A 25,052-nucleotide genomic window follows, 5' to 3' on the forward strand; every position below is an offset into this window, starting at 1 on the left:
CTTGAGATGGGTTCGGGAAAGGTATCTAAAAGCAGTGGTGGCGGCATAAAGGAAACAGCTTGAAAATACAGGATTATTCTAGAAACAACTGCTTTTTGGAAATGCTGCATAAACTTTGAACTTATCTTTCAAAGAATACAGAAGGTAGATAAAGGAAGAGGTGGTGAACCTGGTTTGTTTAGAAAGAAGGAAATAAGAGACAACCCAGCCAAAAAATATTTGAGTTCTTCTGAGCACAATGAAATTTGGCTTTAAAACACAATAGTCTGGTGAGCGTAGTACTGTCAAAAGGAAATAACATAATTATCATTTAGAAAATTCATTGCCAAAGAAGGTGGTTGTAGCAGCCAGGCAGTTAGCAGGATTTTGATATGACACAATTGCATAATCCTGTGACACATCTCCAGTACATTTTACCTGAGGAACTGCTTTGGAAGGTATAAAGGATGCTGAGATCCAGCATATAAACTAGGTGTCTTCATAACAATCAGTATTTTTCTGGGGAGAACAGCGTGGGGAGAAGACAGCTTCCTTCACACCTGCAAACCTTGCTCAAAGTGTAGCATTTTGGAATCTTTTTAGAACATCTCTGCAAGGAAAGATGTGGCTGCTCCCACTAAAAAGCTGGTAATAGCTATTCAGATTGATTTATCAGTGCACGATCTTAGCATCTCACGTCCACAAGGCAGATTTGTGTGTGGTATGTACGTATAGCTTATTATTATTATTTCTAGACCGCTCTCCCCATCAGACGGGCTCAGGGCGGTGTGACAACATACAATTAATAACATACAGTTTAAAAACAATAAAAACATTATAAATAAACATTAAAACACTATTCCATATACAATAAAAATTTCTCAGTTGGCGGATATAAATATTAAAATACAGCATTTTAGGCGCAGGGCTTGGCTTTTACATCAGCCCTGCGTCACACGTATCTTTTAGAGTCGTGATTCTCCAACATTTTGAAGTGGGATCTACTTCTAAGCTTGCAAAGTATCTCTGTGCTACTCTGCCCCTTCCAGTATAAAATGCAAGAATCACGTTTATTTTTTAAATTTGTTTTTAGTATTCGTAAATATATAGAATTACTGAGCAACAGGATATTTCACAGCCATTTCACACACACACGTGTGTGTTACGTGCTGTCAAGTCGCCTCTGACCTATGGTGACCCTATGAATGAAAGACCTCCAAAACATCCAATCATTAACAGACTTTCTCAGATCCTGCAAACTGGAGGACGTAGCTTCTTTGATTGAGTCAAGCCGTCTCGTTTTAGGTCTTCCTCTTTTCCTGCTGCCTTCCACTTTTCCTAGCATTACTGACTTTTCCAGAGAATCTAAGGCAGAGACAAACCTAAATTTGTCCTCAAGTCTCCCAAAGTTGTCCACTCTGTTTTATCTCCTCCCTTTTGGCCCGACTACTCAACTCAACCCACAGTTTTCAAACCACCGACCTACAGGATGATAGAAGGAAAAACCTGAATAGTTATGTGCTTTCTTGCAACAGGAATATCTTTGATATCTTTTGGGATTAACACACACACATATCCCTCTCTGATGCTGAACATATTTCTTGGAAGTGGAGTAGGAAAACCAGGCTTGTAAAAAAGCCTCCGATTTTGAAATTAATGCCCGTGATCCAGCGCAAGGAACTGTGTGGCTGAGAGACTTTCTCAGGGTTTCCTGTGCAATGCATCTTAACGCGAAACCACAAGAGCCTTTCAACACCTCCACCTCCCTACTGTATAACAAGCAGTTTGGACCTGGAAGTGTTAAAAGACTGGGGGGATTGTGGGCCATTGAGACCGGTTGTATTGTAATGATGTGGCCGAGGGTATTACGCACGCTTCTGGCTGTCGGAAGTTTTATAGCTGAGTGCTTAATTGAAAGCCAAGGTACGTACTCTTTGATCCAGCCTTCTGCTGATTCAGCACCGTGCTGTGTACATGCATACATCCTGCTTGGAAGTGCCTGTGGCAGAAGAAAGGACGCATGGACAGCAGAACTGTGTTTTGTGGCATTTTTATTGCTATAGGTTGAACCTAAGATCCAGATGCCTCTGAGAAGCTCACAGGCAGGGCACCTAGGAAGGGGCACTGACTGCATGGGAGAACACGACCTGTTTTGCATGCCAGAGGCCCCCAGTCCAACCCCTGTTATCTCCCATTAAAATCGTCTGAGTTAGCAGGTGCCGAGCAAGGCATGGCAAAGATGCCCATGAGAAAAGACCATACAGTGGCATGATTTTCACAGATTCAAGGAGATGACTTTTGCATCGGGAGGTCCCACTTAGCCACCCGGGCTGGCAGTTGCATCTTTGAATGTAATGTGTTCATGGAGTTTTAGACCTGTAACGGCCAGCCTTTTTAGCTAGTTTGCAGCGTATGAGAGAGAGCTACCCTCATGCACACTATGGAAGGGATCTTCCCGTTTGGCTCGGAGTGATTTTGCTTCTCCCATGGAGTCAGTGCCCCTGGGGTGAGGATGTGGCTGCACAGGAGAGATAAGGAAGGGTGAAGCCCCGGTTCGATGTCACACAGCCGTGCCTGCGGATCTTCCTGCTTCTCCCGCGATGGTGTGTCACTTTCACCATGTGGGTCACAGGCTAGCCACCTCTGAGTTACTCAGAGAGGGCGAGTTGTGGGCAACGGCACGTAGCCCCAGGATTTGCATCCCGATCAGAAGACCGGTTCCTTCTCCCCCTCCCGTCCCCTCCCCTCCTTGGCAGAGAGAGCATCTGGATCTCTGTTCAAAGGCGGCTTTGAAGATCGGATTTGTGTAATGGTTTAATTTCGTTTGAGGCCCATAAAAGCATCACATTTGTTTCCTCTTGATCTTTGAGAGCTGTCATGCAGTAACCAAAAAGCCTCTCCCATCGACGTGGCATTTTGGTGGTGTCTTTTTGATTCCTCCCCCCCCCCCCCCTCTTTTTATAGGGCTTTTCCAGATGATTAAAAATTCCTGGTCGTCTTCCTTAGTGCACATGTGAGCCAGGTTTGATCTACTGCCAGCAGAGCCATATCCTGATTCCCATCCCCTGTTTAATAGATGGATACACACGCCTTGACACGTAGCTGAACTTGTATTCAAGCATCTGATTCATAATCCAGGGCCAAGGGACCTCAAAGCAGCAGCAGTAGCAGCAAGAACTGCAAAGAAAAGGGGGTGGGAGGGGGTGGGTGGATTGCTTGCTGGAGCGGTATAGCTTGGAAGATCCCAGCCTCTAAAGATTTCTTAAAGCCTTACAAAAGATTTTTTAAACTCTCCAAATGGTAGAAGGCGGGAATAGATAAAGCTTTGGGGCAGGGGCTGTGGTTCAGTGGCAGGGCTTCTGCTTGGCAGGCAAAAGGTTTCAGGTTCAGTCCTTGGCTTCTCCAGTTTAAAAAGATCCGGTTGTAGGTGGTGTTTTTTGTGTCGGCCTCTAAGTAAACACGTTGATCAGGTGGTGAGGAATCGGGGTTCTTATGTGTAGGTTTGCGCATATAAATTCTCGGATAGCTGGCAAAAAGGGGAGCTGCTCTTGAGTCGAGACAGTGAGAGGTTTTTGTCTGCCCGCCCTACTGAATGCTGCACCCCAAGTCTCTCATTTGCATCACCCCTCCCACCTTTTGACTGGGATAGAAGGGCTTTGTATCTGAAGGGAGCTTTGACTCTCGAAAGCTTATACCCTGGAAATCTTGTTGGTCTTCAGGGTGCTTCTGGACTCAGGCCTTGCTCTTCCATATAGAAGATTCCAGCAAAAATCAAAATGTAAACTTCAATAAAGCAGTCTTGCAAATGACGATTGGGATGGCAGTTGCTCACCTGCTACTCTGCTTATGGGTGCAACCCCCCCCTTTTCCCAAGTAGGCCCCGTGGCACTGGTTCATTCTGGGAATGTGTGCGTAGCCATCTTTCACCGGGGTAGTTTTCTATTTGGCGAGTGATGCAATTACTACTTGCTTCAGTCCTTGACTGCAGAATGCGAAAAAATAATGACCTACCTCACAGGTTGGTTGTGAGAGCCAGCACAATGAAAAGAATTCAGAATATTTGGCACATGTGAAACATTGCTATGTCATTGACAGCAGCAGTGTTAAAGAACTCGGCAGCTGATTTTTCTTTCCGACTGAAGAGGAAAGTGGAAGCCGAACCAGGTTAAAAACATGAAGCCAAGTAATTTTGATTCTCGTCCGAATAATTGCTTGGCATACGAAGATTTGAAATATTTTGTTATCTTAGTAATACTTGCAATGCCCCTGTATGGGAAGCCAGTGAGGAGAAAACTAACGGTGAGACAGAATGGCTTGTCTGTTATCACTTACCAAGTTCATGGCAGAGGTGACATTTGAACCAGGAACTTGCAATTCATGTTTGTGGGTTTCCCCAGCTGGCCAAACAGAGCTCCACCCAGGACCGTTTCAGGTTGGGAAAGTGATGCTGGTAAAGGAGAGGGAGGGAGAGGCTGAAGCTGTTTCTCCGCATGCCCCACAGTCACAATCTGTGTCGGGCACCAGGTGTGCAGGAACTGAGGACCTGCAACTTACGTGTAACTAATATACACATAGAGCTCGAAGGTACCCAGAGTGTCATTTAGTCCAAAATGCAGGAGATTCACACCTGCCCCTTGCTACTCTCCCAGTGACCCCTGCTTTATGCCTAGAGGAAGGCAAAAAATCTCCAAGATCCATGGCCAATCTGGCCTGGAGGAAAATTCCTTCCTACCCCCAAAGTGGCAATTGACAGTGTGATGATGATGATAACATTCAATTTATATACCACCCTTCAGGGCGACAATGCCCACTCAGAGTGGCTTACAACTCCAGGCCCGTCCTGCGTATTCTGTATTGTGTCAACTGTGTCCACTGCTCCATATGCAATAAGTTTCATTGGTGAGTAAGATCGCATCTCTGACTACACTTTGACTGCAAACAATCTCTTTTGCTTTATGCCTTGTCATTTCTTTTCTCCCCCCCCCCTCCATCAATATATCTTATTGTTCAATTCTAAAAATTAGATTGGGGTACAGTTTATTCAAGACGCTTGAGTAGAAATAAAAGTTCCCTCCATTTCAGATAGAAATTGGCAGGGAGGCCCATTGTTCTAATTTAGCCGTGGCCAGGGGGATGAAGTGGCTTTGCACACAAAGACGTGCAATCCCAACATTTATTATTTATTTATGTAGTTATAGTCTGCCTTTCCTCACTGAGACTCAAGGCAGATTACACAGTGTATGTCAATATGATCAAAAGCTGGAACATTCAACAAACAGTACAATGGGGTATGGAGTGCATAAATTTAGAAACAAGCAGAAATATGGCGCAGCAGGGCTGAAGCAATACTGGAACAAAACATAAAGCAATTCAACATGACATGTTAAATGATGCAGAAACTGCCCGGTAGGAGCATACTTGCAGCAACAGATGATATCCAGTAGTATTGTCTACAGCCCCTGTCCCTTTACCGAAGCATCTTTGAACCATTTCCTTACAGCACAGCTCTATTGCCTGAGTAGAAAAGCCAGCCTCCAGGTGGTGCCTGGAGAGCTCCCAGAATTACAACTAATGTACAGACTGAAGAGATCAGTTCCCCTGGAGGAAATGGCTGCTTTGGAGGGTAGACCCTATGGCTTTATGTGCTGTTGAGGACTCCCCCCCTCCCGGAGTCCATCTTCCTCAAGCTCCCCCCTCCCAATCTCCAAAAGTTTCTTAACCTGAAGTTGGCAGCCCTATTTCCATCCATCCCCACTGTGTCTGCTTCACTTTGTCCGTCTCACTGTGCATGTGGCTGGTGTGTTTTCCCTCCACCCATCACATGACCTCACACAAAAAGTATCACACTTGTAGTCTGCTGCTGTTACTGGAGCCTGAAGGTAGAATTTCAGCTGTATGTTTGGTTTGGCCGGAGGAGGAATGTGGCAGTATCTTTCATCGCAGATCAGTAACATGGGCTGCTTTCATGCAGAGAGCCGTCTTGCGGTCCACTCTTCTTTTTGTGCTTCCCATTAACTGTCTCGCCTCTCCACTGCACAGTAGTTTCTTTGGCTTCCATTCTCTCTGCTGGAGGGTAAGTGAAAAAGGTGCAGGCGAAGATTTGATAACTGTTTTCCTTCTTTCCGTAAGCCCACATGATCTGGCATGGATCTGACTCAATATAAGGCACCTTCTTATGGTGGTAATGAAACCAGGTTCTCTAGCTCTGGAGGCCATGGGCAGTTGGGCAACCTGGAAGAGCCCTTGCGAGACATTCCAGGTCTTCATTTGGAGTTTGGCTTCCCAGTGGCTGAAGAGTTTTGCTCTTTCTGGGTCAGGGCAGGTCTAGATACTGTGTGTTTTATTGGCAAATCACAGGCAGCAAGGAAAATACTTTGCTGTTCTTGATTGAAAAACTCCTTGGCTCTCTTTTTTCTTCAGGGAGTCTCCTTTTCGTAATGAGGGCTGATTCTTCCGACTGCAGCTTGTGGCTGGTGATGTGGCTTGCACTTCACCAGAACCAAGCAATCTCGATAGTACTTTAACTGCTGGGCAGCCAGGACACGTGCTCTCCATCTGAAGGATTACCTGATGATGTGTGCGTGTGTTATGTGCCATCAAGTCACCTCTGACCTATGGTGACCCTATGAATGAAAGATGATAGGCCTAATCATGATACGGGGAGGGGCTGTGGCTCAGTGGTAGAGCGTCTTTTTTGCATGTAGAAGGTCCCAGGTTCAATCCCTGGCATCTCCACTTAATGTATTCTTTTTTTAAAAAAAACTTATTCTTTTCAGCTTTTGTCGTATATAAATATAGGAGTAAAATCAGCTGTTTCAAAAGACATTAATAGTTTTAGTAACTTTATATGGATCTTTTGATGTTCATTGTGTTCCGAGGGTTGTGCAGGTTTGGTGATAACTCTCTTAAGTCAGGGAGCTTTGGGGTATCTGATAAGTTTTCAAGAAGTTGAAAAGCTAAATTATGCCCCTATTTTCATGATCAATATCATGTATTCTCCAAATGGATAATGTGCACTTCCATTACTGTATAGATATCTCATTGAACAAAGTTTTGTAAGTATAGGACAAGCATCTGGTATGATTGGTTTTGTGCTTGAATGTCGTTCTTGTTTATATGTTCAAAGAAGGGGATCCATTTTTCAGTGAAGTCAGTTGATCTGGGGTAGATATCAGCTTGGAGAAGGCCTTCTGAGATTTTTTTCTATGATGTAGTGGTCCCATACCTTTGTGTAGGTAAAGGTAAAGGTAGTCCCCTGTGCAAGCACAGAGTCATTACTGACCCATGGGGGGATGTAGCATCACGACATTTTCTTGGCAGACTTTTGTTAGGTGTCATCTACACTTTAGCCCCAGGAAACTGGGTACTCACTTTACCGACCCTGGAAGGATGGAAGGCTGAGTCAACCTTGAGCCGGCTACCTGAACCCGGCTTCTGCCGGGATCGAACTCAGGTCGTGAGCAGAGCTTGGGCTGCAGTACTGCAGCTTGCCACTCTGTGCAAATTGTGTACCAATTTGCTAATGCCGATGGTGCATGTGATTTCCATTTTGAAGCTGTTGCTGTTTCGTCTACCACTAGAAAGGTTCTTACTCACCTCACAGGGTGATTGTTGTTGGGATAATAGTAACATACTTTGTAAACTGCTCTGAGTGAATATTAAGTTGTCCTGAGGGCGGTATATAAATCGAATGTTGTTGTTGTTGTTGTTGTTATTAGAATTTATTCTGATAGTAGGTGATGTGACCCTGGAGAGCAGCTGCCAGTCAGAGCAGGCAATACTTTCCTGGATCGACCAGTTGTTTGACTCAGTATAAGGCAGCTTCATATGTGTTTGCAAGTACTCCATTGCTGGAGGGGCCTTTCCGTGCTGCTTAGTTGTTATTTTCTGAGATCAGAGAGCCTTGCACAGTAAACTTAATGACATGGTGTTTATCTGAGTTGTCTAAGGACGTGATTCATGCATCTCACCTGGCAGAACATGCTTTGGTTTGAGCATTTGGCTGCCTGTGCTTGTTCGAATTGGTGCGTCGGAAGTGCCCCTTGGCAGGTTAATACACTCTGCCCATATGGTTGCAATAAATCTTGCCCTTGTAGGAGGAAGTGTTCAGACTGTATGCCAACTCACTTGGTGGCTTGTTAAATAATCTTCTGCTTGTCAACAAGTTTATTGAGTTTATTTTTTTTTTAAAAAAATTAAACTGTTGTGAATCAGATAAAAACAAGTTCATTGCATCCCAGGGGCATGACTTACAGTAAAAACCAGATACAAAACAGTGGTCGATTTGTGGATCTTTCATCAAACGCTTTAGGCTTTATAGTCCAGACTGCTTTCAAAAAATAGTAAAGGGCTGATGGGGACAGCTGGTTGCCTGGCTCAGGGAGTGACTGTAGCTCAGTGGAAGAGCATCTGCTTGGCATGCAGAAGGACCCAGGTTCAGTCCCCGGCATCTCCAGTTAAAAAATGAGACAACAGATGATGTGAAAGACCTCCACCTGAGATGTTGGAGAGCCCCTGCTAGTCGAGTAGACAGTACTGACCTTGATGGACTAAGGGACTAATTCAGAATGAGGAAGCTTCATGAGCTCATGTGCTTCAGAAGATCAGAACGGACCTGAAGCAGTTAAGGGCGTCAGTCCAAGAGCAAGTGCCACCATCTTTGTTTCCTACTGTTAGGCCTGGCTTAGTCGAAGGTAATAATATAATAATAACTGTGCTTATATACCGCTCTTCTAGACAGATTAGTGCCTCACCCACAGCGGTGAATAAGTATTATTATTATCCCCACAATACAGCTGGGGAGCTGGGGCTGAGAGGAACGGTTTACCCAAGGCCACCTACTAAGCTCATGGCAGTAGTGGGATTTGAACCAGTAGAGTGCTGATTTGCAGCCGAACCACTTAACCACTGTGCTACTGCAGGTATCTGGTTTCTGATCTTGCCAAGCTCCATGCAAAGTAGCAGCAGATCTACCCCTTACCTATGTATTAGATTATTACATTTTAATCTTATATTTAAAGTGTCGGACCAGAATCTGGGAGAGCCATGTTGGAATCCCTACCGTGCCACGTATCTCGCTGGATGACCTTGGGCCTGTCACACACACCCTGCCTAATTTACCTCCTGGAGTTGTTGCAAGGATAAAATAGAGAAGAATGTTGTAAGCTTCTTTGAGTGCCCATTGGGGAGAAAGGTAGGGAATAAATGACGTAAATAAAAATAAATACTTCTTCCAGGGCACTCAGCGTGGCATACGTTTCCTCTCTTCTGTCCTCTGTGTATCCTCACAAGGATCCTGTGAGGTCAGTTAGGTTTACGAAGCGACTGGATAAAGGTCACCCAGTGAGCTTCTTGGCCACGCGGGGATTTGAACCCAAGACCCCTCAATTTGAGTCTGGCTTCCTGGATGGCCCAGGCGAACCCAGTCTTGTCAGATCCCGGAAGCAAAGCTGGGTCAGCCCTGGTTAGTTCTTGGTTGGGAGACCACCAAGGAAGTCTCAGATTGCTATGTTATGTCAAGGCAGGCAACGGCAAAATACCTATGTTTTTGTCTCTTTGCCTTGAAAACCTAATGGGGTCTCCATAAGTCTGCTGTGACTTGGCAGCACTTTACACACACAACCTGATTGATTTGTAGCACAACAGCTCCGACCACGGTCGATAAACAGACGGTATTTACATATGCGGGGCAGAAAATTTTCCATGGAAAAAATACAGCATCAGAACATTTTCAACTCTACATTTCTCATTGCAAGCACTACACTTGCAAAGCACTTCTTGATCCTTTGTTAGGCATCAGGTAGTAAAAAACTGACACTGCCAGCCGTCAAACAGTAACACCATCATGTTTCAGTTACTTCCTATGTCCCTGGTTGAAATCAAATCCGGGAAGTCAAATTCAGCAGCCGTTTGATTATCCGCAGTCCATCTCGAGCATATTTGACTTCAGGATTCCCAGATGAGAACCTCAGGCAGAATTTCCACGAGCACGTTTGGCCCAACTTGTTTTTGTGGCTGTCAGGCTTTTGGCCACGCAACTTGACTGCAGTCTGAAAGCATTTGTAGCCCCAGGTTGTTTTGTGAAAGGTTTTGTCAGCTGCTTGTTCTTTTTGTTGGGTAGCAGACAGCTGCTTATCGGCCACTTACTCATGTTTGTTCGCTTATTTGTCTGCGACTGCTAGGAAAGCGTTGTGCAAGAAAGCATGGCTTGTGATAACTGGGTGTAGCTTGCCGGATTTCTCTTGACATGCTTCCAACTACAGGTCGCTTTGCCTTGTTCTGGTGGAGTTGTGGTTTGTATTCCTCGTGGCCACAGGTGCTCCCCTGATGCAATATGACGCGGCTGACTTGGGCAGCCGATTTTGGGCACTGTTTTAGGCAGCAGGGGAGGGGCCACGGCTCAGGGTCAGAGCCTCTGCTTTGCATGCAGAACTGTCAGATTCAACCCCCAGCTGAGACCTTAACCCGAGATCCTGGAGAGTTCTGCCGGTCTGAGTAGACAATAGTGACTTCGAAGGATTCAGTATAAGGGAACTTCATGTGTTCACGTGGAGAGAGATCTGACCTATGTATGCCATCCACTGAAAAGTCTCGACTGAATAAGGTCTATGCTGAGGACCTCGAGGTGACCATTCTAAACTTTTAAATATTTTTCGGTACCCACTTAGAAACATAGAGCTGGAAGAACCCAAGGGTTATTTATGTATTATTATTTATTTGATTTGATTTATACCCCGCCCTCCCCACAAATGGGCTCAGGGCGGCTAACAACATTCATAAAATACATTAAAAATCACAAAAACATAAAATCAGTAATAATCTTTTCTTTAAAAAGTCATTAAAATAGTCCAGGCGCAGGCTATTTAAACAAATATTTGGGAGTCCGTAACAGATGGCCGAGAGCAGCCCCAGAAAAAGTGGCAGTCTTAGATGGAAGGAGGAGGACACCCACTAGCACTCAGCCAAAGGCCTGGCAGAACATCTTCGTTTTACAGGCCCTGCGAAACTGTAACAGGTCCTGCAGGGCCCGGATCTCCAGCGGGAGAGTGTTCCACCAGGCTGGGGCCAGGGCAGAAAAGACCCTGGGCCTGGTTGAGGCCAGACGGATGTCCTTCGGGCCGGGGACCCCAGGAGTTGCTTGTCTGCAGAGTGCAACACCCTGCAGGGGACGTAATGGAAGAGTCTAGTCGAACCCCCTGCGCAATGCTGGGAATTCACAGCTACCCCCCCCCCCACACACACACTCACCCAGTGACCTCTGCTCTATGCCCACAGGAAGGCAAAAAAAACTTTAGGGCAATCTGGCCTGGAGAAAAATTCCTTCCTGATCCCAAAGTACCAATCGGCATTACCCTGGGCATGTAAGGAAGAGCCACAAGAGCCTAGTACAGTCTCATCCTTTCCTGCCCCTCCCTCTCCCGATCTGCGTACCTTCATATTACGTCATAGAACAGGAATTTAACTCCACTCTACTTTTCCCCTCCCCAACATAAACCGTAGGAATCTCATATCACTTAACACTGAATAAGCTTCTGTTTTATTTTTTAAGCCTCTATTTGTAAATACACAGATTTTTAAACATTACTTGTTTGAAACATGTCTTTGCTGCCTTTCCACTCAAATAGGGTCCAAAAGGTGGTGAACATCAAGGCCTTAAAACATTTAAAACATTAGAAAAGCATCTAAAGCATGTCTTAAAAATTTAGACACACAAACACAGCCCAACCTGGAAGGAGGACCAATAAGAGTTTACTGGGGGTTACACCAAACGAAACACAAAGTCTTCACCCGCTGGTGGAAGGCAATGACAGAGGGGAACACAAATCCCCACGGTCAGTTCTGAGAATTATTGATCAACTTTAAGCAATTTGCCGTTGAGCTTCCCTTCCCCGCTCCTGTTTCGTTTCCTTTCTCCTGGTTTTGTGACCTGCCTGTGAGAGTGTGAGACTAAGGTCTGGGAGACCCACTTTCAAATCCTCACAAAGTCCCGAAGCTCCTGCAACCTTAAGCCAATCCCGATCTCTTGACCTAATCTACCTTACAAGATTGTTGTGAAGATGGGGAAGGGAGGCCCATGCAGACCACGTTGGTTGATGTGGAGGAAGGCTAAGGCAAAAATCTTCTAGTTAGGTAGTCGCTTGGTAGAATTTTACTCACGGGGTTTTTGTGAGTATGGACAAGAAGTTTTTAAATGCGTTGCACCTTCAGATTTCTATTTAACTTGGGAGTGGAGACTGTTACCCTACTCTGTAGTTGAAAGATCTGTGCTCCGAGAAATGAAATGCTGTTTGGGGCTATTGTCCTTTGTTCCTTGTCTTGCCTTCTTCACAAAACTGTTGAGAAGTTTCTTATGGACATGAAGTTGCTGTCAGATCATTGGTCCATCAAGGTCGGTGTTGTCTACTCAGATTGGCAGCAGTTCTCTAGGGTCTCAGGCCGAGGTCTTTGCCATCACAAACTACCTGGTCTTTTCAGCTGGGGTTGAACCTGGGATATTTTGCACGCCAAGCAGCTGCTGGACTGCTGAGCCATAGCCCCTTCCCCTCTTCCAGCAGTACCAGTATGCCGGCAGCACAGCCCCTCCCCAGTATCTTTCATTTTCAGCCAATTTCTTGCACTTTATCTGTATAACTTACAATGAAGAAGGCATGATGTGAGTGAATGGGTTCTAAGTCTGGAGAGAGATGAGGATTTGTGTGGGTGGGTGGTTACAGATGGATTTTTGTGTTAATGGCCTGTTTTGAGTCTATCGGCCGGCTGTTGGAAAAGAGCAAGTCTCTGGCTCCGGAGAGCGAAAGGTTTTAGTTCACAGAAGCCTCCCCCTTGTGCCTTTTGGCACTTTGTTCCCAGTGGCTTTAACCTGCCCAGCCTGCTAGCTAAGCTGCTGTAACGTTCTTTGCATTTTACAGCCCACTTGGGGAATGCCTTCGCAATGTGACCATATGCGCAAATGTTCAAGCTTAGCTTTCTTTTGTTCTTGAGTTTCTGCCGTTGTCAGCATGTCCTTTTTTCCAGGGTTGCTAAGTTAATACTCGAAGTGGGTCTGAGAGACTCTGGTTTCAGATCCCTCTGGCAATACAACTCAAGGTGAAATCATGGGCAAATCAGATATTTCATAACCACAGTAGTATGGGCCCACTATATGGGTTTGGTGGTAGCATCAGTATGTAAGTGAAATAAATAAAATATGTTTTGCCCCAGTGTTCGTCAACTTAACATTACTTATATTGGACTCCGTTTGCTATGCTGTCCGACAAAGGGAGCTTTGACTTTTTTTTAATAAGATTTTATTAGTTATATAAAAGTAACAATAACAATAAACATTAAATAGCACATGCATGAAGGGGAGCTTTGACCTTTGAAAGCTCACACCTTGGAAATCTAGCAAGAGTCCAGTAGCACCTATAAGACTAACAAAATTAGTGGTAGGGTAGGAGCTTCTTCAGATACAGCTAGAATGTGAGTCCATTTGTCTTTATGTCTTAGAGAGTGGAGTGACTGCAGAAGCCGAATGATATTAGCTAGTGAATGACAATAGCAGCTGTGATTGGATAGGGCGGGGTATGCAGAGGGGTGGTGGGTGTGGAGAAATCAGCATTGGTAATGAGACAGGAAGCCAAGGTCTCGATTCAGTCCAGGTGGATGCATTGTCCTGAGCTTCATTATCAGTTGCAATTCAGCAGTCTCTCGTTCTAATCTCCATTTGAAATTCCGCTGCAGGATAGCTGCTTCTTTTAGGTCAGCAACTGAATGTCCTGGAAGGTTAAAATGTCCCTCCACTAGTTTTTGAATGTTTTGGTTCCTGATGTCAGACTTATGTCCATTTATTCTTTGTCGAAGGGACTGGCCAGTTTATCCTGGAAATCTAGTTGGTCTCTGTGGTGCTACTGAACCTGAACCTTGCTCTTTATTCTACTACAGACCAACACGGCTACCCACCTGAAACTATTTGCTATGCTGTAGACCATGCACCCAGTTTGGAGAGAATTTAATTTTCATTTACTTACCTCATTTATACCCCACTTTTCTCACTGGTGGGGAAAGAGTGGCTTACAACATCCCCCCTTCATTTTATCTTTACAGCAGCAACACTGTAAAATAGTTTAGGTGGAGAGTGTGGGACTGACCCGGTAAGCTTCCAGTCTGACATTCTAATGATAATCTGCTTTTTTCACTTCACCATCCGGAATAATTTAGCATGTATCACAGGTTTGACCACTTCGCTGCTCGTACCCAGCTTCGTTATGAACAAATTGAACTGCACTCGTCCTCCTGAACCCTGGTGAACCCCACTGCTTTCTTTCCTCCATTGTGAGAACTGTGTATTTCATCCTGTCCTATGCTTTTTGTTGTTTCATCCGTTTCTGTTATGTTCTGTTACTGTTATGTTTACTCAGAAGCTGTTGGTGAGGGACTCTGTCAATATCTTTCTGGAAGTTCAGTGTATAATGTATAATTATACACTGAACAGTGTATAATGTATACTGGACCACCCTTATCTACATGTCAGTTAATAACTCTTGAAGATCTTCCTAAAGTTCATTGAGTGAGTATGTCTCTTTGCAAAAGCCGTGCTTATTCTTCCAAAGTGGGGCTTGTTCCTCTGCATGTTTAATAATTCCATCTTTAATAAAAGTTTTTTGCTAAATTACCCAGAGAAGATGTCATGCTGTTCCCTTGATTTCTTATTTTAACAATTGGTGTTAACTTGCTACTTTTCAATTCTCTGGTAGGAAGGCTGATTTTTAGTAGCATGTAGTATATTATTGTTAGGAAAACAGCAGTTTGGCATTTCTTAAGAAACCTCAAGTTTATGCAGTCTGGACTGGGTGATTTGTCAGTTTGTAATTTGCTAGCCCTAGAACTTCATCATCTCTGTTTGACTCCTTCAGTCTTCCTCTCAGAAAACAGCAATTCTGGGGTGAGGAAAAGCCCCATGTCTTCCATAGACTCAAACAATTAATTCAGCTTCTTTGCAATCTCCCTGTCTTCCTTCAGCAATCTTTTTATGGCTTCATCATTCCAGTAGCTCAACAGCCCCTGTAGCTGGTTTCTGAAGAAATCCTCTTTGTTTGTCCCAATGTTTTTAGCAATATGCATCTCAAATTCACATTTTGCTTGCCATATCATCGACTTATATTTGTTTTATTTGGCATGTTCAATTCAGGGACAGCTGTAGTCTGTAGTTTCAAAGAACTGGAAGCCCACCGGTGGACTTGCAGCTTGGAGTGCTGATTAGCCAGTGTGGGGGCAGGCAGGAACCGAGCTTGCAAGATGTATGTTTGTTGTTCCCAAGAGTGGGCAGCTTAACATCAGTTTGCCCGCTGCTCCAGCCATTCTGTGTCATTCACGAGAGCACGTTGTGTTCTGTCCTGGGCAGCGCTGTTTGCATAAAGAGGCAACCTGACTTTTCAGTACAATGGGGTTGGGATTTGTTCATAACAGGACCATTTTCATAGCGTTTTCAAAGAGAACTCCCTTCAGGGTAAAGTTTGCTGCTCCCAGGTTATGAGGTTATGCCAGCAAAAGCCGGATGTGTGTGCCATTGCATGGTTTGGGTGAGCAAATTTTATGTTTGGACAGCTGTAACCTGTCCGGAAGTGAAGTCAGCTAGCTCAGAGGGTAGAATCATAACATTTTTCTCCCACCCTTCTTTAATTTTTTTTTTGCAGATTAAAAACTCCACTTGTTTCTTTTTGTAGATGTATTTATTCTACTTCGTTGTTCTTTCCTTCCAAAATCTATCTACCGATCCCACTCCAGTTGAAGAAATGGGTACAAACGTCAGCTCTGTAGTCTATCCACTTTTCAGTGATGCGTTAAAGCCATTCTGTGTACTTTACCGAATCAGATGGTAGATTAAAGTTGTTGAATTAAGACTGTTCCACATCAGAACGAGTATGCCAGGGGGAACTGCTTTTTGAATGCTGTCACATTAAAAAAAAAGCCCTCAGTATTATCAAGTGGCAAATTAGGGAGTGGGCTACATGAAACCATACATTTTTAACACAAGGGAGTACATTAACGGTATTGCTTGCCAATCGCAATGTGAATTGAGAGAGTCTAGGATTCTGCCACCGTGTGATGTGTCGTTGTTAGAATGGGTCTCAAGTAGGGTTGCCAATTCCAGCTGGGGAGATTCTTGGACTTTGGGGGGCGGTGCCTGTGGAGGGGAGAATTTGGGAGAGGGAATTCACCTAGAACGCATGATATACCATAGAGATTGCCTTGGAAGCAGCCATTTTTTTCCAGGGGAAATGAGCTCTGTAGTCTGGAAATCAATTGGAATTCCATCATTGCACAAGTTGTATGAAGCATTCTTATTTCAGGAAAGCATTTAGAGTGTCAGTGCATTTATAGACAATGTGATTTTCAGGGGTCATTTCGTAGAAAAAGAGCTGGAGGAACTCATTAGCATAACATATTAGCACAACTCATTAGCATATGTCATGCCTCTTGACATCATTGGAGAGGTGTCATTAGCATAACTGATTTGCATATGCCACACCCCCTGACATCACCTATCCTGGCTGCTTTGGACCCAATCCTGGCCATTCAGGGCTGAAATTGGGCCCAAAATGGCAAAAAGGGGCCCAAAATGGTCAGGATTGGGCCGGTGCTGAACAGGAGCATGATCCACCACCTGTCCGGAGCGTTCCGGAGCGTTCCCCCTCGAAATGAGCCCTGGTGATTTTCAAGGCATTTAGAGTCAGGTGCCAGGGAGTTGCTAGGGCTGGCCTGAGTGCCTCTTCAACCCCTGCTGGTCTTTTATATATATATATATATTTTTAGTTGGATTAAAAGATGATAGCTTTTGAATCGTTGTCACGTGCTCCCTCCCTCAAAATGCGTGCATACAGCAAACCCATTACGTTGGATGACTGACTGATAGACCCCTTTAAGGGAGGGTAGCAGGGCTGACAAATTCTTCTCAATGATTGAGAATAGGATGAATCTGATTTATTCTTTCACATGCAACCGATAGAGGAGGGACTTGTGGGTCAGCTGCTGTTAGGTCATATTTTCCAAAGGTCTGCATGGTTGAACACACCTCTATGTGGCAGTCTTATGCACATCTGTTTGGCACGAAAAGCCATCAACGTGGCTGACGGTGCTTTCTTTCTGACCCATTGGAGTGGAATGCTAGCTTGCTGGATTGTACGTTGTGCATACGATTTTTTTTAAATAGCTCACCTGCCTACACAGACCTGAGTGTGTCATTTGTGGCACAGCAAAAATTGCATTTATTCATTAAATATTTCTGTATTGCCTTTGCCCACAGAAGTGGGTCAAAGGCAAGGTGCACAATATAAAGAAGCACAATTTAAATTCTAATACAAGTGCACACACACAAACAAACAAGTCCAGAGTCATGGTGTTCCAGAAAGGGGATAAAACACAGCCATAATCCATGCAATAGCTAAGTCACACTCAGCTGAATGCCCTGTTTTACCCACTCTTTTATTGCATCCTTAGTAGCATTCGGCTCTTACCTCTCTAGCAGCTGGTGTTCTGGAGCACCTGTGGAGAATGAACTCTATTCTGGTTTACAGATGACTCCCTGTCTTATCATCTGGAGCCAATCCCTACTTCCCCCAGGCCACCACCTGTTTACTAGCCATTTGCACATCCATTTTTAAAAAGATCTTATCCTGCCTCTTCCATCCCATCTAACTCTAACGCTCAAAGCTGGCTGCATGTGGGACTCACCTGTGCAGATGTGTTTGCTTTACGGAAACACCCCCATACATTTTTACTGACTGGGTGAACAGCCCAGAATTTCTCTCAAACTCTGAGGCTGTAAAATGAATGAAGAGGTTTTAATGAAAACCCTGCATTTGCGATGGCAGCATTTCAGAGTAGCTCCTTCTGCAGAGTGACCGGAGATTGGAAGAGTTTGCCTTTCCAAACTCGCTCGCTTGCATTCTTCATTTGCTTTTGATACGTTGACAGTCCTTTCTTTTAGCTGTGAAGTCAGAACATTTTGTGATCCGAGGCGCGTGTAGGGTGTTCTGGGCAAACAGAGTATGTCTAGCAAACAGAACTGGCGCACGGTAGTTTGATTACATCTTTGCGTCGATTGCCTCATTCTGATTCTTTTGGATGCTGTTGGCGAAAGCCGGATCCAACAAAGCAGCACGTTAGAATTAATGTCTTCAAAACAACCCAAATCTGTTGCATTTGGCTGATAGGGGAAACAACATGAGCGGCAGCACAGAAATGTCTGCCAACCATTGCATGTTTTCCTTCCATTATACAGTTTTCATAAACACATGGTGGGGGGCACCAGGGAAAAAAGGAGGAAAGAAAGCTCCCCAGATTCTTGGCTCCTTCCCTTTCTGCATCACCCTTTAACTTGGAACAGGGGTAGACAAAGTTTTCAACCTGAAAGTTTTCAACCATGTGGGTCTTTTAACTGCTTCTGGAGGTTCCGAGTTGGACACCAGTTCTTCCTGCTTGCTGGGACAGCACATCCGAACTGGAAATAGGAAGATGGATGATGGAAAGTGCAGTCACATAACAGCCAACTTATGGCAACCCCATAAGGTTTTCAAGGAAAGAGCTGTTCAGAGGTGATTTGTCATTGCCTGCCAATGTGTAGCGACCCTGGGGTTTCGTGGTGGTCTCCCGACGGTCCAACTATTAACCAGTGGCAACCTTGCTTAGCTTCCGAGATCTGATGAGATCTGGCTAGCTCGGACCATCCTGGAGATAGGAAGGTATGCTGTCTAACTTGGGGCCCTCCAAAGTATGCAGAGATTGGCCCTGACCCCTACTCTTGCTGTTTTTAGTTGCACTTGGCCCTCCAGCTGTGGAACAGTTTTTGGAGACTCTTGGCCCAGTGGGCTCACTACAAATTGGTTGAGCTGCCTGTGAGCCGGATGAAAAACTCCTGCTGTGCATCTGACAAAGAAAGGTCACTTAGTGGAAAAGATCCGTTTTTCGCACAGGTTATTTCAGAGAGAGCCCACTTCACACACAATTCTCCCTTCCTTTCTCTCTCTTCGCTTGGCCTGATAACTCCCCATGCCTACCAGTCGTCTCCCCACTGGTGAGGTCATAACCCCACCCCTCCTCTTCCTGCCATGTGACTTGAATGTCAGTTGACTTCCTGTCTTTTGTTTTCACCTAAGTGTGTTCTGTACTGCTGCTGCCTGTGTGTTAAAGGTGGTGGCCAGGTCTAGAAAGGGTGAAGCCAACTGAGCTAGCGAAGGTTTGAGACTGGCTTTCTATTCCAGGCTCTAGCAGAGGAACTGAGAATTCTCCATTACAAAATAGGCCTTTCGGCACTCTTTATAAGCTTGGTCCGCTGTATAATTTGCTCCTAAAACACTCCTGGCTATTGGGCACTGTCATCATCTTCCTTACATACCATTTATCTCGTTTTAGAAGTCTAAACCTTTCTTTTTTTGGTGTCGTGTGTTTAATTGTCTGCCCTTTGTAGATTTGCATCATGAGTTTAGATCTAAAAGAGTAGCAACTAACCCAAAGAACTGATGGTAAAATAACATTTTCCTCACGTCTGCCCAGGTTCCTAATCCTTTTAAGAGTCTTCCTAAGTGAAAGACAGGGAAAAAGGTTAAGAAATCTTCCAAAGTGTAACACATAAAAATTGACTTTACATGATTATAGCAGGCAAGAAAATGGCAGAATATTTTGTGGGGTATAGAAGTAAAATTTCCAGAAATGTTTGGAGGAAAAAGCATATTAATCGTGGACAAAATTGATCATAATTAAAAATATATACTTGAAAATACATTGCACGTGAATACGGGGTTACTCTCTAAAGGTGTAGATTGTCTAACATGACCATTTTCCTAATAAACCTTTTGAGTGAATAAACAATGTCTTAAAAAGCATTTCATTCCCAAAGAGAAAATATTTCACTGGAAGTTTTTTTTTTCCCCCAGTGCTGCCCAAAATTTCTTGAAAAATTGGAAAAGCTGAATGTATGAAATCGCCAATACCAAATCAGACTATTTTTGCCAACTCGCTCTGAATTGCCTCTCCTCTGACTGCCAGCAGCTTTTCGGGTATCTGTCATGGAAGGGTCTTTCCTCAACTCCTGGTAGCTGAGACACCATTTCTCTGGAGATGCTGCTCAGAGATGGAGCCAGGGTCCTTCTGTACGTAAAGCGAGGGCTTCTCAGTTGAGCTGCTGTCTTCCTCCTCTATTTGCACCCAGAGAGCCAGTTCTGTGCTGGGCTTTCCTCTCTGCCGTTGTACCCTGATCGTCTAGATCTACACCCAGCACAGAACTGAATCTGGGCAAAATGTTCTCCTTTTCAGCAACTCCGGATTTTTAACAACTTCTTGCCTATTTATGAAATGGACCACAGATCCGTTTCCGAGCGACCTCGACATTTTCCTTCGCATATTCTAGAATTAAGGCATTGAGTATGTAAATATTGACATTAATCTCTGTTTCCCTTCCTCTTTGATTGCATCTCTTATGGGATATTTCACACATTGCACGGAGGAAAAGCAGGTGTACTCCTGAGTCCTGGGTAGGATTGCCAACTTCGGGTTGGGAAGTTCTTGGAGATTTGGGGGTGGAGCTGGAGGGGATGGGGTTTCCAGAGGGGAGGGGGGCCTCAGTAGGGTATAATGTCCACCTTCCGAAGCAGTTATTTTCTCCAGGGAAACTGATCTCTGTTGTCAGGAGATTGGTTGTAATTCCAGGAGATCTCCAGGTACCGCATGGAGGCTGTGGTATGCTCCAGAGAGCGCTTGATACAGTGTTTTTCTGAAGCTAAGCAGACTTGGGTCTGGTTGGGGTCTGGATCTGGGACTTCCTAAGATCCCCACACAAGCCTCCTTAAGTTCCAACAGGAAAGAAAGGGAAGATAATACCAGTGCAATTAGCAAAGAATCTCCAGGTTGCTGCATCCCAGCTTAGCCAAGTGTACAATTAATGAGTCTGTTGCATTTACCCAATATTTTAAAGAGGATACTTAAAATAACATGACGTGTGAAGTTGCCCTTTCATGCTCTGCTTTGGAAAACCAGACTTAGTCGCCTCGTCCCGTATCTTCCGATCCCGAAGCCTGTATTTTGTGGTTGCCAGAGAAGCAGAAGCGTAGCTGAATCATTCTTTTATTCGGCAGGTCTTCACAGAGCGTGGCATGTCTGTGTGTGCCCATGTGTGGTGTCTGGGTTTTTCTTTTCCACCAAATTGCCACCTCGGAAGGGTAGGCGTATCTATAAAAAGATCAGAAAATCTGTGACTTTTCTGAAAATATCATCTCTGATCACCGGGTGGAGACATGGTACCCTTAAAGCCTTTCATCTGTCAGGGTCAAAAACATTTATATTCCAGTCCAATCTTGCAGTCTTTCCCAGTGTGTCCCATTTAGATGGTTTGGCTCTTGCCAGTCCTGCCAGTCCTAAAGCTTCGGCGTTTACCCAGAATTTATTGCTGTGTTGGAGCAGGGGAAGAAAAAGGATTTAGAGAGTGACAGGAGGGGAAGAAAGCAGAGAATTACCAGCCCCTTATGCTTTGAGCCCATTTCTTTCTCCTTTTTCGGCAGGTTCCTTAGAAAGAGAGCTTGGACGGCATGCAAAGTTGTGAAATATCTGCAGACAGCACTGATGATCCTCTTAGTAGTGGCCTACGGAAAAAACGACAGCCGCGAATAGTAGTTATCGGTGCTGGGCTTGCGGGCCTCTCGGTGACCAAAACTCTCCTGGAAAAGGGTTTCACGGATGTGACTGTCCTCGAAGCGTCTGACCGAATCGGAGGCAGAGTACAAAGCGTGAAGCTCGGTAAGCTTGTGGCCTGTTCTTCAGCTGTATTGAGCTAGCTTTGCAGAAAAACGTTGCCGGATTTGATCTCCCGTCCATGCAGACCTGTATGCAGTTGATGTCAGTGGGGAGCCAAATGAGACCAAGTACATGAGCAGGACAAGAAGGCCCCCCTTTGCTGTTTGTTCCCAGCATCAGGGATTCAGAGTTAACACTGCATATGAACATGGAAGCTCTATTTAACTGTCATTTGTAATAGATGCTGGTTGGCCTATCTTTCTTTTTCAAAAATGGCTACCCCTCACCTTTAGAAGAATTAATTGGAGTTGTGTAGAGCGCAGTCCTAAGCAGAGTTTACATCCTTCTAACTTCACTGACTTCAGCGGAATTAGAAGGGTGCACCCCTCTTTAGGATTGCAGTGCCATCCACAGTTCTGTCCGTTCAGTCATTTCCCCTACCCCACAGAGTCTCCTAAGAGTTACCTTGGTCTTATGTATTTTTAATTTATATTTTAAAAAATTATGTAGCGCTCCTGAATATGCAGAGGTCTTTACCGTTGTTATCTTTTACAAAACCGGATGGGAGATGGTTTGTTTATGCTTCCAAGGGTGAGGCTTAAAGCAGTTCTTGCTTGAACCGGTTTGTGATGCGTATCAGAAATTTCCATTGTCCATAACGCTTGTTCGCATTACTCGCGCCTCTCTTGCTTTTACTGTAGTTGGTTGTTTCCTGTCTAACACAGAAGAGACTTGAATGGGATTTCAGCCTATCTATACATGTAGGATTGTGTAGGTGGATTTTTAAAAATAATTAAGTGCTGTCAAGTCACTACTGACTTATGGCGACCCCTAATGGGGCTTTCAAGGCAAGAGACAAGCAGAGGTGGTTTACCATTCCCTGCCTCTGGACTTCATTGATGGTCTCCTGTCCAACTACCTCCTCTGCTTATCCTCTGAGCTCTGATGAGCTTGGGCTAGTCTGAGCTATTCAGGATTAGGCAAATTCCTGGACCAACAGTTATAGCAACTTGGGATCCCTATGTACCAAGGCAGTATACCCTCCGTATCTAATGCTGAGTTCAGATTAAGAAGGCCTGTGTTACATTCTCTGGAGCTTGGCTGCTGCAGATTCAAAATGTGGGAGGAGCTGGACTCTTGCTCCATCCCTGCAGGGCAATTCTTTGGTTTATCAAAAAGAGTCCAGTAGCACCTTTAAGACTAACCAATTTTATTGTAGCGTAAGCTTTCGAGAATCACAGTTCTCTTCGTCAGATGCACGGAGGGCAGAAAGAAACCCTCCATGCATCTGACGAAGAGAACTGTGATTCTCGAAAGCTTATGCTACAATAAAATTGGTTAGTCTTAAAGGTGCTACTGGACACTTTTTGATTTTGCTACTACAGACTAACACGGCTAACTCCTCTGGATCTTTGGTTTATAAGCCTCACTTTGAACACGGCCAGAATTGCTCAAGATCCTCTGGTGAGCTTCAGGACTCGAGCGAGGATTTGAAATGACAAACATTCCCCTGCACCAGAGGCACCCAGCTGAAAATGGTGTGTCCAGGAAGAAACCAGCACAGAAACATGGGGTGCCCAAATGCCTGCACACCGACCTCCTCTGCCCTTTGCTTTTCTGCAAAAAAAGAGGAAAAGATACATGGATCTCTCATTTTCTTCTTTATGCAGGTGAAAAAACACGTTGGGGAGCGTGTGTGTATTTTGATCAGAAAATACTCCCCCTCCCTGCAAGCTCCCCCTCCATCAGTGCTCCATTCACATTTGCAAGCCCACAAAGTGCTATTAAAGCTAGCTGAGTCATCCGTCACATATAGCTTAATTATCCCTGGGTGGTTTATGTGTAGTTTTCAGGCAGCCTGCATGGCCAGACCCACTTAGGTGCAGAACCACTTGCTTTCTCTTAAGAACTTTGTCGTTGTAGGGATGCCTCTGACACAACTGTGCCCCACAGTTTCTCTGCTAACCCACGAGAAGGGCATGAGTTTTCAAATGCAAAATCATGCCACACCATTTCTTGCTGTCCAGTAAGCACTGTACGGATTTATTTGCTTACAATTTGTACCACACAGAGCTTGGAAGATGGCTCACGGAAAGTCCGCGTCAAATGAAAACAGCATATATCAGAAGCAATCGTAAGGCACATGGGAACCAGAATGGGCTAGAACTAGGGGGGCTGGGATTAATCCCCACTCGGCCATGAAGCTCCCCGGATCAGGATGCTGTCAGCCTCGCAGGGTTGTTGTGAGAATAACATGGAGGAGGAAAGAAGCATGTAAGCTGCCTGCACTCCTTGGAGGAAAGGCAAAATGACAGTGTGGGGTTGGGCTGCAGCTCAGCGGTGGAGCATCTGCTTGGCACGTAGAAGGTTCCATTCCTGGCATCTCCAGTTAAAAGTATCAGATAGGAGGTGACGGGAAAGATCTCGGCCTGAAACCCCGGAGAGCTACTGCCCTGGAGTAGACCATGGACCAATGGTCTGATTCATTGTAAGGCGGCTTCGTGTGAGTTCTCCAGAACTCTGCATCAAGCCGTGTGTATTAGGCGGACATAAAAAACGGTAACAATGAGCTTGCTCTGGCTGAACTTTGGGGAGAACCTGCCCTTGACTGCGCTGTCAACAACTTCCTTTGCCGCACTGAATAACCTTCCTCGTTGCAATTAGCCGGCTTTTATTTTTGGCTATATTCTGGCTTATTAATGGGGGGGGGGTCTCGATCCATTGCCCTTTCCTCCTCACTAGCCCAGCCCTGACGTCAGACCCTGCCGCTCAGTCGATAAACACACAGCAGTAAATTAAACCTGAATGTCTCGAGCTCCCTCGGGAGGGAAGTCAATGAGAGAGGCTGCTCGACAAGTCCAGCATCCGGTCTTTCAGCTGGGAATTGCAAACATTGTCGAGGCTTGGCACCGGTCTTCGAATGGGAAGCAGGCTGTGCACTGCCGGTAGGCTGTGTCAAAAATAGCTCCTGGGCCGCGTGCGCCATTGGAGAGAAAGGAAGCACTTAATAATCTAAACCCTTAGGGGGCCCTTGTTGCGATCAACACACCTGCAAACGGTTTCCTCTTTACTGTCCTATATATAGAACCTCTGAGCATGCACAAGGGACTTGGAGTCTTGCAAAGGGTACGGTTCTCGGCATGTCTCACGGAGACTGCACCCTTTTCGTGGACTGGGAGGCAGAACTGCTGGGGATCCATGGCGTCCTGTGATTCCAGCTTGTGTTAATATTGTGGGCAGGATTCAGCATCCCCACAGCGGCCAACTGGCATTTCCATTCCCATGGGGTACGGCACACACAAGCCTCATTG

At 45.1% G+C, this 25,052-nt stretch overlaps 1 protein-coding gene and 1 non-coding gene across 3 annotated transcripts in view; both read left to right on the forward strand.

Annotated features, from left to right (window-relative positions):
* Positions 1-25,052, forward strand: part of SMOX (spermine oxidase) — a 68,487-nt gene that overhangs the window by 16,945 nt on the left and 26,490 nt on the right. Inside the window, exons 1-2 of one of the 2 annotated variants that reach the window (XM_054990326.1) lie at positions 6,033-6,052; positions 21,510-21,744. In XM_054990326.1, coding sequence (XP_054846301.1) covers positions 21,537-21,744 — 208 coding nt within the window. In that variant the 5' untranslated portion in view covers positions 6,033-6,052; positions 21,510-21,536. Of the gene's footprint in view, positions 1-6,032; positions 6,053-21,509; positions 21,745-25,052 lie in introns of those variants that run through there. The other variant, XM_054990325.1, reaches the window with a different exon arrangement.
* TRNAA-UGC (transfer RNA alanine (anticodon UGC)) lies at positions 6,643-6,714 on the forward strand. Its single transcript has one exon. It is a non-coding gene; the product is annotated as a tRNA-Ala (tRNA).

This window comes from Eublepharis macularius, chromosome 10, assembly GCF_028583425.1.
Source record: "Eublepharis macularius isolate TG4126 chromosome 10, MPM_Emac_v1.0, whole genome shotgun sequence".
NCBI classification, from domain to species: domain Eukaryota; kingdom Metazoa; phylum Chordata; class Lepidosauria; order Squamata; family Eublepharidae; genus Eublepharis; species Eublepharis macularius.